The following is a 14,762-nucleotide window of genomic DNA, read 5'->3' as shown; positions in this document are numbered from 1 at the left end:
CTAAACTAGTCTATAGGCCTGAGAACAAAGTGATGTCACATCACCAGGCCAGCGTTATGTGCCTGTGGGTGGCAGAGCGCAGTGGGCCTGTTTGTGTTTGTGCGAGAGCACAAAGTGCAGATTTACACCACTCCAGGGGATTGTGGCCAGGTGGTATCAGAGCACTCTGCTTCCCCTCCAGCTAATTGAATCATTTATTAGAGTCAGTCAGTCCATTAGGGCCAGGCTGAGGCTGGCTGGGTGGGAGTCGTGGGACTGACGGGGATATGAGCCCAGCCCATTAGACTTCACTGGGGTGAGAACACAACACAGCAGCCAGACTACATCTCACACAGCCCTACTGTCAGCATGGAGACCACAGGCAGGGGCAGTGTGTTCCAGCACTGACCACACGCAGTCACCACAACCATGCTCAGCATAATGCAGCATGGCAGACTCATCAATACAGCAGAGCAGAGCCAGATCAACATGGCAGGACAGCCCTGAAGCAGTATTACACTACTGGCCCTGCCTAGTAAACAAGGGCATTAGTGTGCTGCTGGAGTGACACTCAAGAACATACCATGCCATGCCTGGTGTACACCACTGATAACAGTTGAGATTATTTCCAAAACGCTATTTTATTTTATCACCTTTATTTAACTAGGCAAGTCAGTTAAGAACAAATTCTTATTTTCAATGACAGCCTAGGAACAGTGGGTTAAGTGCCTGTTCAGGGGCAGAACGACAGATTTGTACCTTGTCAGCTCGGGGGTTTGAACTTGCAACACTCCAACACACTAACCACTAGGCTACCCTGCCGCCCAAATATCTATACCCACCAATAATTCACATTTGTGTTTTTTCATCAGAAATGATTGCTTATGGGGCTACCTTCATGTGTGTGTAAAATAAGATATTTTATTCATAGATTTTAGATGTGTATGAAAATGTGTTATTTTGCAAAATGCTATATATCCATTGTTTAGCTGGAATGGAATGTTTGTATCCTGTATATATGACTGAGATATGCGGTGGTCTCACCGAGCTATCTTAATATGAATGCACTTACTGTAAGTTGCTCTGGATAAGAGCATCTGCTAAATGACTCAAATATAAAATGGAAATATTTTACATATAGATCTCACATTGTATTGAATAATATATATATTTTGTTTCTTTATTGATGTCAAATGTATCATTTGTACATTTATTTGTAATAAATGTAGTTATTTGTTACGTTTGACTGTAAAACCTAGCAGTACTACTACTTTCTCAGCGTGAGGAGGATATATAGCATTTTGCAAAACAACAACAACGTATGTGTGTCTCTGAAATTAAGCCATCAAGTGATAGATTTTAAACAAATACATTGAACAACCCCATGTCATGATTAGAGAGTGAAAAGACACCAATCTATTTCATTATTTATTTTTGTACTCTTATCAATAAAAGCTAATTTACTAATATTCCTGAAAATGGCTGTATAGTGTTTTGGAATGAAACTCAGTTGTAAGCAGCAACAATTTCATAACAAATCCCGATATCCTTATTGTGTGCTATCAGTAGCCTATCCTTTCAGTTCACATTCATTGTTGCCCCAAACAGAGACTCCAGCATGGCTTCCCTTCCAGTCGGCCAGCCCAGCCTCCATTCCAAGCTCACTAGCACAACCCCAGAAAACCACACGCCACAAATCCACACTGTTTACACCATGTCATCAACATCCACCCCCTCCAGCCAGACCCAGGAGAGTGCCTTGTGATAATTCTCTCACCAGCAAGCCTTCAAAGGCCCCTCTGACACTAACCAGAGAACAAGAATGTGAGAGAGGGAGAATCTCTTATCAACTCAATATCTCCCTCTAGTGTTGATGAAGTGTGGTGCTCTGCCGTGCCTCCAACTACTTATATTTATCGTCTGTGAGCTTGTTGAGAAGGACCCTGTTGAAGTAGCTAGAGTTAACATATGACAGGAGGTGTTGGGTGACAGTCTGTTGGGTCCCTACCTTGCACTCCACCACACTCTGGTCAGATTCACAGGTGACATAGATCTCGTCCACGGCCCGCCGCAGATTGTCGAAGAGGAAGGCCCAGTATCGTGCTCGCAGGTCCACCTTGCGCGGCTGCCTGGCTTTGGAGGGGCTCTTCTCCGCTCCCTTTTCAAGCAAGGCGCCGGCTGTACTCTTGCTGTCCAGGCCTGCATTCTGTGGAGACAGCAAGAGGGAAGACATAAGACAAATTATATGATGCAACTACGTCTACAATGCCCTCTAGTGGTAAAGGTGAATAAATAGCAGTGAGCAAACCATTTCACACATCATAGTTTTTACTACGTTTTTTATAAAAGGGCGGCAAAATTAGAATATGTGGGCTAATATTGGCTTCTATCCCCATTAGTTTAAGAATTGACGATGTGTTATGCACACCTGTTTCTTATTCCTGTGCAGACCAGAGTTGATCCGCTGGTTCCTCAAATGGGTGTTGGTATGAGTTTTGGACTTCCCTGTGAAACATAAAAATAAAAACATTTAGTTCTGAAACACACACACATGGCTTTTACATTGATCTGGTCACCCTTCGTTTTGCCAAAGATAGAATATGGCCTGAGGGAGGAACTAAACATAAAAGTGCAGAACCTCACACACACACACAGGCCTGTAACAAAGCCCCTGCAAGAGAAAAACGCTCTCTCTCAAGCTGTTCTCTGCCTAACATTCTCAGAGTAGGTAAAAGGTGCTTACTGTGGCAAAATGCCCAAATACTGTGGAAAAACAAACCTGTTACAATGAAAAGGCTGTGAGCAAGAGCAGGTTATTGGTATCACAGATTAAACATCTTTCTTCTTTATTGTAGTTACCCATTGCAGAACCTATCTAGCCGGTTTGGAAATATTCTGCCTTTGGTCATTCAAAGGACTAACTGGGTTATATGATGCATGTTCCTAATCATAATCAATCGTGTTGTTTAAAAGCGGGCAAACTGATTTTTAATTGATTGACGGAAAACACAAACCCCACTTTTCTGCCTAGTCAGTGAATGTGAAGCTCATTAAATCAGAGTCATATTGATATTTTTAAACTAATGAACTGACACACATTATCAGTGTACATCTTGACACCAGTTTAACTTAATAGTTGGAATCACTAATGCAAAGTTGCATACCATCTCAGATATAGAAATATCAGAGGGCAGGCAATCTCTAATCTACTGTAGTCGTCTCAGTGAGGGGTAGTATAGATGTGGGGCCAATCAAAAGAACAACAGAGAGATGAATTTGAGGATGTAATTTTGTTATAGTAGATGTTGTATTACAACTAAGAGCAGTGTCTGGACTTGTGACTTTTCCTCACTCCAATGCCCTCTGATTCATGCACTATAAAAGTAAACATCAACTTCTGCCACTGGAGATGAACATTGGAGTTTCCCCATCCAACCAATTGTATACCCACCAAGATAACAAAATATCTGGCAAAACCACTGTGTACATTAAGACAGTCATTAATCTGACATAGTATTGAAAGCCCCATTTTAGCATGTGAGTATGCCTGTGTGCATTTTGACATCACTGACCTTCCTCCTCTTTGTTCTCTAGAGGAACACTCCAGGCAATGAGATTTCTAGCAGCACGGCCCTCCTCTGCAACAATCTTCCGCACCTTGTCATGGCTGTTTGAGCGCTGAAAGGATGCCTGCAGACAAAATGGGGATCACGTCAAATGGTACCAAATACCAAAAACTAACTACACATTTGCAAGTTTATAACACTGACAAGCTGTTGATAAAAGCTGGTGCTCTGTACAGCAGATGGAAATGTTTATGCAGCAGGGTTGGCCTACATATAGACTAGGCTACACTAGAGAATGTGCACAAATGTTTTATGGCCATCTGAGGAGACCTGTCCCAAACTGGACAGATATAGCATATAAAGTTTTGAAAAGCACAATGTGGTTCTTCACACCAGCATGTTATGTTATGCTGCTTGGTAACAGGAGGACATGTAGATATAAGTCTAGGTTTTAATCAGAATGGGGCATCAAATGCCTTATAATACATAAATGCAGAGTACTGTGTTTAATAGAGACATCTCTGAACTCTGGGCCCTGGCACATCATGTGACATTGAGTTAGGGCGAGAGCAAGCTAGGAGTGACTATCTTTTCCCCTCTCTCGCACTCACACACACATGCATGCATATGTGCGCATACAAACAGATATGCACAGACAGACAAGCACACACATATCACAACATGGTCTAAAGGATCCCATGCATGAATGCCAAAAGAAAATCTGCTTTATAAGCAGTGAGTCCTACTTTGCAATGCCAATTAAAGACGGCTGTTTCCATCTATTGAGAAAGCCTGGCATCTAGGTTTATGTTCTCCATAACCACAAAATAGTTTTTTTGACACTAGCTAGGTTTCCATTCAATTGATGACAGATTCATGCAAATATTCTAAAACCTGCATAAAGAAAATATTTACATTTTCCCACCAGTGGAGTGTTTCCACCAAACTGACTTCTTGCGGATAAAAATCTCTGCGTCAAATCAAATTTTACTGGTCGCATGCACGTTTAGCAGATGTTATTGCGGGTGTAGCGAAATGCTTACATTCCCAGCTCCAACAGTGAAAATTATACAAATCTAAAAGTAACTTTATTGCCAATATGTAAAAATCGTTTACATAAAGCCAACAACAAAAAACGTTGCAGCCAACAGGTAGAAAATATCACGAGGAATATAAATATCCTATAAATCACATTGGCTGTGCATGCCCTGTCTGCAAGGAACTTGAAACATTGTATCAAGTATTGGATTAACTTGGTCCAGCCTGAAGCTAGTGCTAGTAAACTTGCAACATTGTATAACATATTCTGGCTCCTCAGAGTTTCCCAGGTCAGTGAGCTCTGGACAGACAGACTCAGCTGTAGGGATAAGAAGTAAATCAGGTAGGCCTATTTTATTTCGTTTCCACCGGATCAGAGCATGAAATTTCACCTTTCATGCTGAGTGGTAATCGAAAGGGAGAGAGTTGTAAAGATTTTTTTAAATAGGCTAGATTGAGGAACTATTGTCATTCTTAATGGATGTAAAAACACTTTGTTTACTTCCTGTTCGAGACGAAAGAAAAATTACTTTGAGAAGCTCCACAGTGATGGTGAGTTAAGACAATCATAAATTGGAAGGCCTGTTGTCCGGGCCTCTGGCAGTCTCTATGGGGGTGCCACAGGGTTAAATTCTCGGGCCGACTCTCTTCTCTGTATACATCAATGATGTCAATCTTGCTGCTGGTCATTCTCTGATCCACCTCTATGCAGACGACACCATTCTGTATACCTCTGGCCCTTCTTTGGATACTGTGTTAACTAACCTCCAGACGAGCTTCAATGCCATACAACTCTCCATCTGTGGCCTCCAACTGCTCTTAAATGCAAGTAAAACTAAATGCGTGCTCTTCAACCAATCGCTGCCCGCACCTGCCCGCATCACTACTCTGGATGGTTCTGACTTAGGTATTTGTAGTTGTCCACATATTCTAGGTGTCTGGTTAGACTGTAAACTCTCCTACCAGGTTGGGGATGTATAAAATGTATATAAACTCTCCTTCCATATAATGGGATGTATAGACTGTCGCGTAGAGTAGGCCAGAAGACTACACTGAAAAACCTAACCTCTATCAAATAAAAAGATGGCAGAGCCGCAAAAGTACTTCTGTGCAAGGGTGTTTATTTACATTGTGAATCTGGAAGAGAAACAACAGTACTGCCATCAAAAGTATACAGTGGGGCAAAAAGTATTTACAGTCAGCCACCAATTGTGCAAGTTCTCCCACTTAAAAAGATGTGAGAGGCCTGTAATTTTCATCATAGGTACACTTCAACTATGACAGACAAATGAGGAGAAAAAATCCAGAAAAATCACATTGTAGGATTTTTAATGAATTTATTTGCAAATTATGGTGGAAAATAAGTATTTGGTCACCTACAAACAAGCAAAATTTCTGGCTCTCACAGACCTGTAACTTCTTCTTTAAGAGGCTCCTCTGTCCTCCACTCGTTACCTGTATTAATGACACCTGCTTGAACTTGTTATCAGTATAAAAGACACCTGTCCACAACCTCAAACAGTCACACTCCAAACTCCACTATGGCCAAGACCAAAGAGCTTTCAAAGGACACCAGAAACAAAATTGTAGACCTGCACCAGGCTGGGAAGACTGAATCTGCAATAGGTAAGCAACTTGGTTTGAAGAAATCAACTGTGGGAGCAGTTATTAGGAAATGGAAGACATACAAGACCACTGATAATCTCCCTCGATCTGGGGCTCCACGCAAGATCTCACCCCGTGGGGTCAAAATTATCACAAGAACGGTGAGCAAAAATCCCAGAACCACACGGGGGGGGGACCTAGTGAATGACTTGCAAAGAGCTGGGACCAACGTAACAAAGCCTACCATCAGTAACACACTACGCCGCCAGGGACTCAAATCCTGCAGTGCCAGACGTGTCCCCCTGCTTAAGCCAGTACATGTCCAGGCACGTCTGAAATTTCCTAGAGAGCATTTGGATGATCCAGAAGAAGATTGGGAGAATGTCAAATGGTCAGATGAAACCAAAATATAACTTTTGGTAAAAACTCAACTCGTCGTGTTTGGAGGACAAAGAATGCTGAGTTGCATCCAAAGAACACCATACCTACTGTGAAGCATGGGGGTGGAAACATCATGCTTTGGGGCTGTTTTTCTGCAAAGGGACCAGGACGACTGATCCTTGTAAAGGAAAGAATGAATGGGGCCATGTATCGTGAGACTTTGTGTGAAAACCCTCCATCAGCAAGGGCATTGAAGATGAAACGTGGCTGGGTCTTTCAGCATGACAATGATCCCAAACACACCGCCCGGGCAACGAAGGAGTGGCTTTGTAAGAAGCATGTCAAGGTCCTGGAGTGGCCTAGCCAGTCTCCAGATCTCAACCTCATAGAAAAGCTTTGGAGGGAGTTGAAAGTCCGTGTTGCCCAGAAAGAGCCCCAAAACATCACTGCTCTAGAGGAGATCTACATGGAGGCCAAAATACCAGCAACAGTGTGTGAAAACCTTGTGAAGACTTACAGAAAACGTTTGTCATTGCCAACAAAGGGTATATAACAAAGTATTGAGATAAGTATTTGGTCAATAACAAAAGTTTATTTTCCACCATAAATTCATAAAAAATCCTACAATGTGATTTTCTGGATTTTTTCTTCTCATTTTGTCTGTCATAGTTGAAGTGTACCGATGATGAAAATTACAGGCCTCTCTCATCTTTTTAAGTGGGAGAACTTGCACAATTGGTGGCTGACTAAATACTTTTTTGCCCCACTGTACATGATGGGACAGCTAAAAACAATGCTGCCCCATCTACAGCTCAATCCAAAATGGTCACCCCTTTGAACTGAGAGAGGCGCTCCTTTTTTAGGGGAAGCCCCTCCCATCAGGACATACCAAACACTAATTAATGAAGTCATTACCATCATCAAAGCCTACATTTTCCACTCAGCTAAACATGAATGATATACATTGCACCTTTGTAATCCATTTCTCATGATACAATATAACACATTTACAAAATCCCATCACTACTGACATGGTGTCCTCCAATATGCCCATTCACATGAACGAGCCAATATGGACAGTCACTACAAAGCCAGCTCGGTTGCCATAGCTCTGGTCCTTATCCCAGCATACCCGGAAGCTACAGAGACGGAGAAGAGGAACAGAACCAAACAAACAGCGCTCTCATCCATAACATTGATAAGTACAATAAATGTTGCTTAACTTAAACATGAATGCTTGTCTGTATATTGTTTATACCATAACAAACTATGACTAACGGGAGGTAAGAATACAGTTTGTAATGTATGTACTAAGATAGCGAAGTTAGCGTCGCAGGGAGGGGGCGATGAGTGTGTGTGTGTGTGTTAGTATACCAAACACTGCCCGTGGTCAGTGATTGACTCTTCCGTCACAGACATTATGGCCAGTATACATAGTATATCTGAAGAATACATAGGATAAAACAGTACATGTAAAGCAATTGTTGAATAGGATGGACTTAACTAGAATACAGTATGTACATATGAAATGGGTTAAACAGTATGTAAACATTATTAAAGTGACCAGTGTTCCATGTCTATGCAGTAGCCTCTACAGTGCAGGGATGAGGAAAAGGGTGGTAGCCGGCTCGTGATAGCGACTAAGGTCAGACCAAGATTATTATTATTTTTTTAATTGCAGCTGCAGAGTTTTAAAAACAGCCCATTACTCAAATATCGTTGCTTTAAAATCAGTGCACTCAAGAGTACTCTCTCGCAGTCTTTTTCACTCCAATTCAATTAGCATCCAAATAGATAATCCTTTTCTCGATGTATACAGTGCATTCGGAAAGTATTCAGAACCCTTGACTTCTCCCACATTGTTACGTCACAGCCTTATTCTAAAACCGATCAAATCGTTTCCCCCCCCTCAATCTACACAAAATGCTCCATCATGACAAAGCAAAAACAGGTTTAGAAATCTTTGCAAATGTATTAATAACTGAAATATTACATTTACATAAGTATTCAGACCCTTTTTACTCAGTACTTTGTTGAAGCACCTTTGGCAGACATTATAGCCTCGAGTCTTCTTGGGTATGACGCTACAAGCTTGGTACACCTGTATTTGGGGAGTTTCTGCCATTCTTCTCTCCAGATCCTGTCAAGCTCCATCAGGTTGGATGGGGAGCGTCGTTGCGTTGCACAGCTATTTTTCAGGTCTCTCCAGATTGTGTTCGGGCTCTGGCTGGGCCACTCAAGGACATTCAGTCTCTTGGCTGTGTGCTTTGGGTCGTTGTCCTGTTGGAAGGTGAACCTTCACCCCAGTCTGAGGTCCTGAGTGCTCTGGAGCAGGTTTTCATCAAGGATCTCTGTACTTTGCGCTGTTCATCTTTCCCTCGATCCAGACTAGTCACCCAGTCTCTGCCGCTGAAAAACACCCCCACAGCATGATGCGGCCACCAACATGCTTCACCGTAGGGATGGTGCCAGGTTTCCTCCATATGTGACGCTTGGCATTCAGATCAAAAAGTTCAGTCAGACCAGGGAATCTTGTTTCTCATGGTCAGAGTCTTTAGGTGCCTTTTGGCAAACTCCAAGAGGACTGTCATGTGCCTGTTCTTGGGAACCTTCAATGCTGCAGACATTTTTTGGTACCCTTCCCTAGATATATGCCAGCACAATGCTGTCTCGGGGTTCTACGGACAATTCCTTGGACCTCATTGCTTGGTTCTTTACATAAATTATTTGGAATACATTTTTCCAAAAATGTCTAAAAACATGTTTTTGCTTTGTCATTATGGGGAAGTGTGTGTAGATTAATGAGAATAAAAAAAGTGGTCTGAATACCTTCTGGATGCACTGTATGTATTGGATAACAGCACAATTGTTTGGGCTTTTTTGGGCATGGGCTCATTAAAAATCTAATGTAGGGCTCATCAGGCTCAGGTCGCGTCAGGCTTGAATTTTCGAGCAAAGCTCTAATCAAATCCAGACATAGCATTATAAAGCATATAAATAGGCCTATCCACAGTTTGGTTTGTTTTAATCGTCACAGTGGGAACAACATCTATACACTTCCTGATGAATTCAGTCACCGTGTCAGTATATACGTCAATGTTATTATCACAGGCAACCCGGAACATGTCCCAGTCCACGTGTTCAAAACAATCTTGAAATGTGGATTCCGATTGGTCACACCAGCGTTGAATAGTCTTTAGTATGGGTAATTCCTGTTTGAGTTTCTGCCTTTAGGAAAGAAGGAGCAAAATGGAGTCGTGATCTGATTTGCCAAAGGGAGGTTGGGGGGAGGGCCTTGTAGCCATCCCGGAAGGGAGAGTAACATTATTCAAGAGTTTTTGAAGCGCAAGTACTGCAGGCGATGTGCTGATAGAACTTTGGTAGAATTATCCTCAGATTTGCTTTAAAGTCTCCAGCTATTATAAATGTCGCCTCATGATATGCAGTTTCCATTTTGTACAAGGTGTCATTTCCTTGAGAGCTGTCATGGTATCGGCTTGAGGGGGCATATACACGGCTGTGACGAAAACCGAAGAAAATTCTCTAGGGAGGCAATTTGGCCATCATTTGATTGTGAGGTATTCTAGATCGTGTGAACACGAGTTCCTGTACTTTACCACAATCCCACCATTAGTAGTTAATCATAAAACATAGACCTCTGCCTTTCTTCTTCCCTGAGAGCTATTCATTCATCAAAAATGTACCCCCTTAAATTTTCATGTACCGAATACAAATCTAATGTTCAATGTGTTTCCATCGCAATTTCATCAGAAGAATAATGATCAAAACTGCATAAAAGTTATTGGGTGAAGTTTAGTTGCAGAGGTTAAAACTTCTTAGGGATCAAATCCCTTTAGCGGGATCGATTAGACAACATCCGGTGAAATTGCAGAGCACCAAATTCAAATTAAATTACTATAAATAATTAACTTTCATGAAATCACAAGTGTAAAACATTAGCCGCTGTGTCAGATTTCAAAAAGGCTTTATGATGAAAGCAAACCATGCAATTATCTGAGGACAGCACCCAACATACAAACACATGAAAATCAGATTTCAACCAGGCAGGTGGACGACAAAAGTCAGAAATAGCGATATAATATATGCCTTACCTTTGAAGATCTTCTAATGTTGGCACTCCAAAATGTCCCAGAAACATCACAAATGGTCATTTTTGTTCAATAAATTCCGTCGTTATATCCCCAAAATGTCCATTTATTTGGCGCGTTTGATTCAGAAAATGCACCGGTTCCAACTCGCCCAACATGACTACAAAGTATCTAATAAGTTACCTGTTAACTTGGTCCAAACATTTCAAACAACTTTCCTAATCCAACTTTAGGTATTTTAAAACGTAAATAATCGATCAAAGTTAAGACGGAATATACTGTGTTCAATAGCGGATAAAATGAAAGTGGAGCGAGTTCCAGGTCACGCGCACCATACATAAAAGTACATTTGGCTTGACACCCAGCAAGGAAAGGGCTACTTCTTAATTTCTCAAAGGAAAAACAACCATTTTCTAAAGACTGTTGACATCTAGTGGAAGCCATATTAAACTGCAAGCATATTTCTATTAAAAAGGGATTGCCAAAGAAACCTAATGGAAAACAGATTGAGCTCAAATAAATGTTTCCCTGGATGGATTGTGCTCAGGGTTTCGCCTGCCAAATCAGTTTTGTTATACTCACAAACATTATTCAAACAGTTTTAGAACCTTCAGAGTGTTTTCTATCCAAATCTACTAATAATATGCATATCCTAGCTTCTGGGCCTGAGTAGCAGGCAGTTTACTTTGGGCACGCTTTTCAAATAGTGCCCCCTATCCATATTAATTAAGAGAAAAATAGTGCACAATACAATTTGCTCCAGAGCCATTCATAGTGCATGGAACTGCCTTTCATCTTATATAGCGCAAGTGAAAAGCAAACCTGGTTTAAAAAAAAAACAAATACAGCAACACCTCATGGCACAACGCCTCCCACATGTGATCTACTTGTTGTTTTTATGTACTGACATGTATGTGTAACACGCAGGCTACCTGTTAATGTTTTTAAATGTAAAGTCTAGTCTGTAATGTCTTTTTTGTTATGTGTCAGACCCCAGTAAGACTAGCTGTCGCCGTTGGCGTCGGCTAATGGGGATGCTAATAAATCAATTTAAATTAACCGATAGTTTTGTCACAACTGTTGCATTAAATAGCAGATGTGCTACTCTGGTCTTAGCACGTGTACTCTAGCCAACAGCTGGCAGATAGTGTTGGTAGGCTGTGCTGCTAGGTTAGTCTACATGAGATTGTTATGGATAAGAGTGAGAGTATTTGTCAAATCGGCAGTCAAGCATCGATTATCATGTCACCAGAATCAGACTCTCAATATTTATTGTAAAGGAGCATCAAGATCACCGTGCACTTTCACCACCCCGTGAAATTCATCATAACTTACTTCATACTCATCTGTAGCCTAATAAATTGCATGGTTTCCCAAGTCGTAATGGGATATGGACCACACACATACCATGTCATCGCGTGACTTCAAGTTTACTTTGATATGATGGTTATTTTATCAATATTTGCCCATAAGTGTTTCCACCGCCTTTTCCAATTGTTGCATAATTCATTTTACCAACACAAAGATCCCACCATGTCGGACAAACAAATTATCCGTTGGCATTTATAAAATTGTACCGAAACGTCTTGTTTTAATTACAGCGGTCATGATTTTTCTTTATACGGTGTGAATTTTCTCACATAAAAACTGTGGATAGAAGTATGGTTATTGTCATGGTAATATCATACTGGATTGTTGTTCACTTCATTCCATGCATTTTATATTTTCCAAATAAAAGAACAGAGTTGACTTACAACGACATATTTTATGTTAAAACGCTAAATAATCTCCTGGTGGATAACAAAGTCAAATCTACTGGTAACACAATTAGACTATACAAATTGCTACATTAATTTGGACATGGTTATTAAAATTGTGGCTTGAACCAGACTCAAGGTTCTCTGAGTTCTATCCCAAGTCGTGTCATGGGACAAATGGTTCTCTCGAGTCTCAACTGTCACTGACAGGCACTACAATTCACAAAGACTACAACAAGACCATTATTTCCACAACACTGTTCAGAAGATCTAATTAAAACACTACCATGACCATTTATATCTACTATATGAAGTGTCTGTTAATTAAGCCCATGCCATCTCTTCGGTGTGAACCTCCCACACAACAGTATCCTAGTATGCTGACAGAATACACGCTGATATGGCTCATTAGGTTTTAAACATGCATAAACAGCAAGCAGTGTCCCGGTCTGTTACTATTTCCTGTCCTTCGGGAATATACACAACTGACCTACTTAAAGTGAGCAAAAAAATTTTTTTTTAATATTTTTTTTATTGTTATCACTCTTCATGATGATGTATCTTGAAAAGCTACACAAATGTAGAAATATGCAATATCCTTCGTTGCGTATTATTCTACACACGGGCTATTATTGTAATCTATTACGAAATCTGAAACAATCACGTCTATGTTTCACAAGTTTGTACATCACAGTAGAGTACAGCACAGTAAAGTAGAAATGTTTAGTACAGTACATAATGCTCTGTGCTGTCCAAACGTGTGAAACATAGACGTCTATGATTGGTTCAGACCAAATTTCAACTACTTTTCAACATCCATTGACGTCTGGTGTTGGTCGGTGCTCAGTGGGTGAGGATGCGTGTTACAGTAAATGGAAAGAGGGTAGGGTGTAGGTGTCATGGTAGGTTTCAATAAGACCCAGGAGAAGTGACATTAACTGGAGAGAGAGCGCGGCAGAGAGTGAGGGGTTTGTCCAGACTGAAAACAGTCTGGATTTAACCACTATACACCAGAAAGAGGGGGACATTGTGTATGCCAATGGAAGGAAGGACAGTAGCAGTTGACCCAACTATTATTTCCCATTTTAGCCAATTCAATTGCAATAATTCTGTAAGAATTTTTTGTATTCTATTACCAATTTTCATAAAAGAATTGAGAGTTTTAATACCTTAATTATTCATAAACAAACTATATCAGTAAAAACACTAATTGGTAGGTATACCTTTACTTGTTACTTCAGTGAACTTTTCTTATCCTGCCTCAATATCTTAAAGATGTAATTGTGTTACCAAAACCCCACAAGGCACAAGGCAATGTTTACAGAAGGCAAATAATTTATCCAAAACCAAATATAAAAGTGTTTATTAATTGGCAGGGGGTCTTTACTTCAACATTATCGTGATATGTTTTTCTAATACCTTAGACATACCTTTACCAGAATGTCTTAAAACTTCTTTGGGATAGGGGGTGGTATTTTGACGTCTGGATGAAAAGTGTGCCCAAAGTAAACTGCCTGCTACTCAGGCCCAGAAGCTAGGATATGCATATTATTAGTAGATAGAAAACACTCTGAAGTTTCTAAAACTGTTTGAATAATGTCTGTCAGTACAGCAAAACTGATTTGGCAGGCGAAAGATAGATACTTTGTAGTCATGTTGGGCGAGTTGGAACCGGTGCATTTTCTGAATCAAACGCGCCAAATAAATGGACATTTTGGGAATATAACGACGGAATTTATTGAACAAAAAGGACCATTTGTGATGTTTCTGAGACATTTTGGAGTGCCAACAGAAGAAGATCTTCAAAAGGTAAGGCATGAATTATATCGTTATTTCTGACTTTCGTGTCGCACCTCCCTGGTTGAAAAATATTTGTCATGCATTTGTATGCGGGGTGCTGTCCTCAGATAATCGCATGGTTTGCTTTCGCCGTAAAGCCTTTTTGAAATCTGACATGGTGGCTGGATTAACAAGAAGTTAAGCTTTATTTTTATGTATTACCCTTGTGATTTTGTGAAAGTTAAATATTTATAGTAATTTAATTTGAATTATCGATCCCGCTAAAGGGATTTGATCCCTAATTAAGACCCCTTTTCCATCTGTTTTACCAAAAATCGAAGCCTGGCATATTCCACATTTTTAGACTCTTAACAATCAGGGAAAATCACAGCCTTTACGTATTCCACATTTTTTGGCACTTAAAAATTAGGAATAAGTACTCACAGGGTTGGGCGGTACCCAGATTTCCATACCGTTTTTTTTACTTTTTTTTTGGTGGGGGGGGGGGGGGCGGGATTTTACCCCCTTTTCTCCCTAATTTCGTAGTG

The 14,762-nt window shown here is 40.6% G+C and overlaps 1 protein-coding gene across 4 annotated transcripts in view; it reads right to left on the bottom strand.

The window, feature by feature from the left end:
- Positions 1–14,762, bottom strand: part of scaper (S-phase cyclin A-associated protein in the ER) — a 133,794-nt gene that overhangs the window by 92,189 nt on the left and 26,843 nt on the right. For all 4 annotated transcript variants that reach the window (XM_064929909.1, XM_064929910.1, XM_064929911.1 and 1 more), the window contains exons 2-4: positions 3,552–3,669; positions 2,408–2,484; positions 1,988–2,185 (exon numbers count right to left, since the gene is read on the bottom strand). In XM_064929909.1, the coding sequence (XP_064785981.1) occupies positions 1,988–2,185; positions 2,408–2,484; positions 3,552–3,669 (393 nt within the window). The remainder of the gene's footprint in view (positions 1–1,987; positions 2,186–2,407; positions 2,485–3,551; positions 3,670–14,762) is intronic.

The sequence above is a fragment of the Oncorhynchus masou genome, chromosome 22, assembly GCF_036934945.1.
Source record: "Oncorhynchus masou masou isolate Uvic2021 chromosome 22, UVic_Omas_1.1, whole genome shotgun sequence".
Taxonomy (NCBI): Eukaryota; Metazoa; Chordata; class Actinopteri; order Salmoniformes; family Salmonidae; genus Oncorhynchus; species Oncorhynchus masou.
The sequence above is the reverse complement of the archived record's forward strand: the minus strand, read 5'-3'. Positions and strand labels throughout refer to the sequence as shown.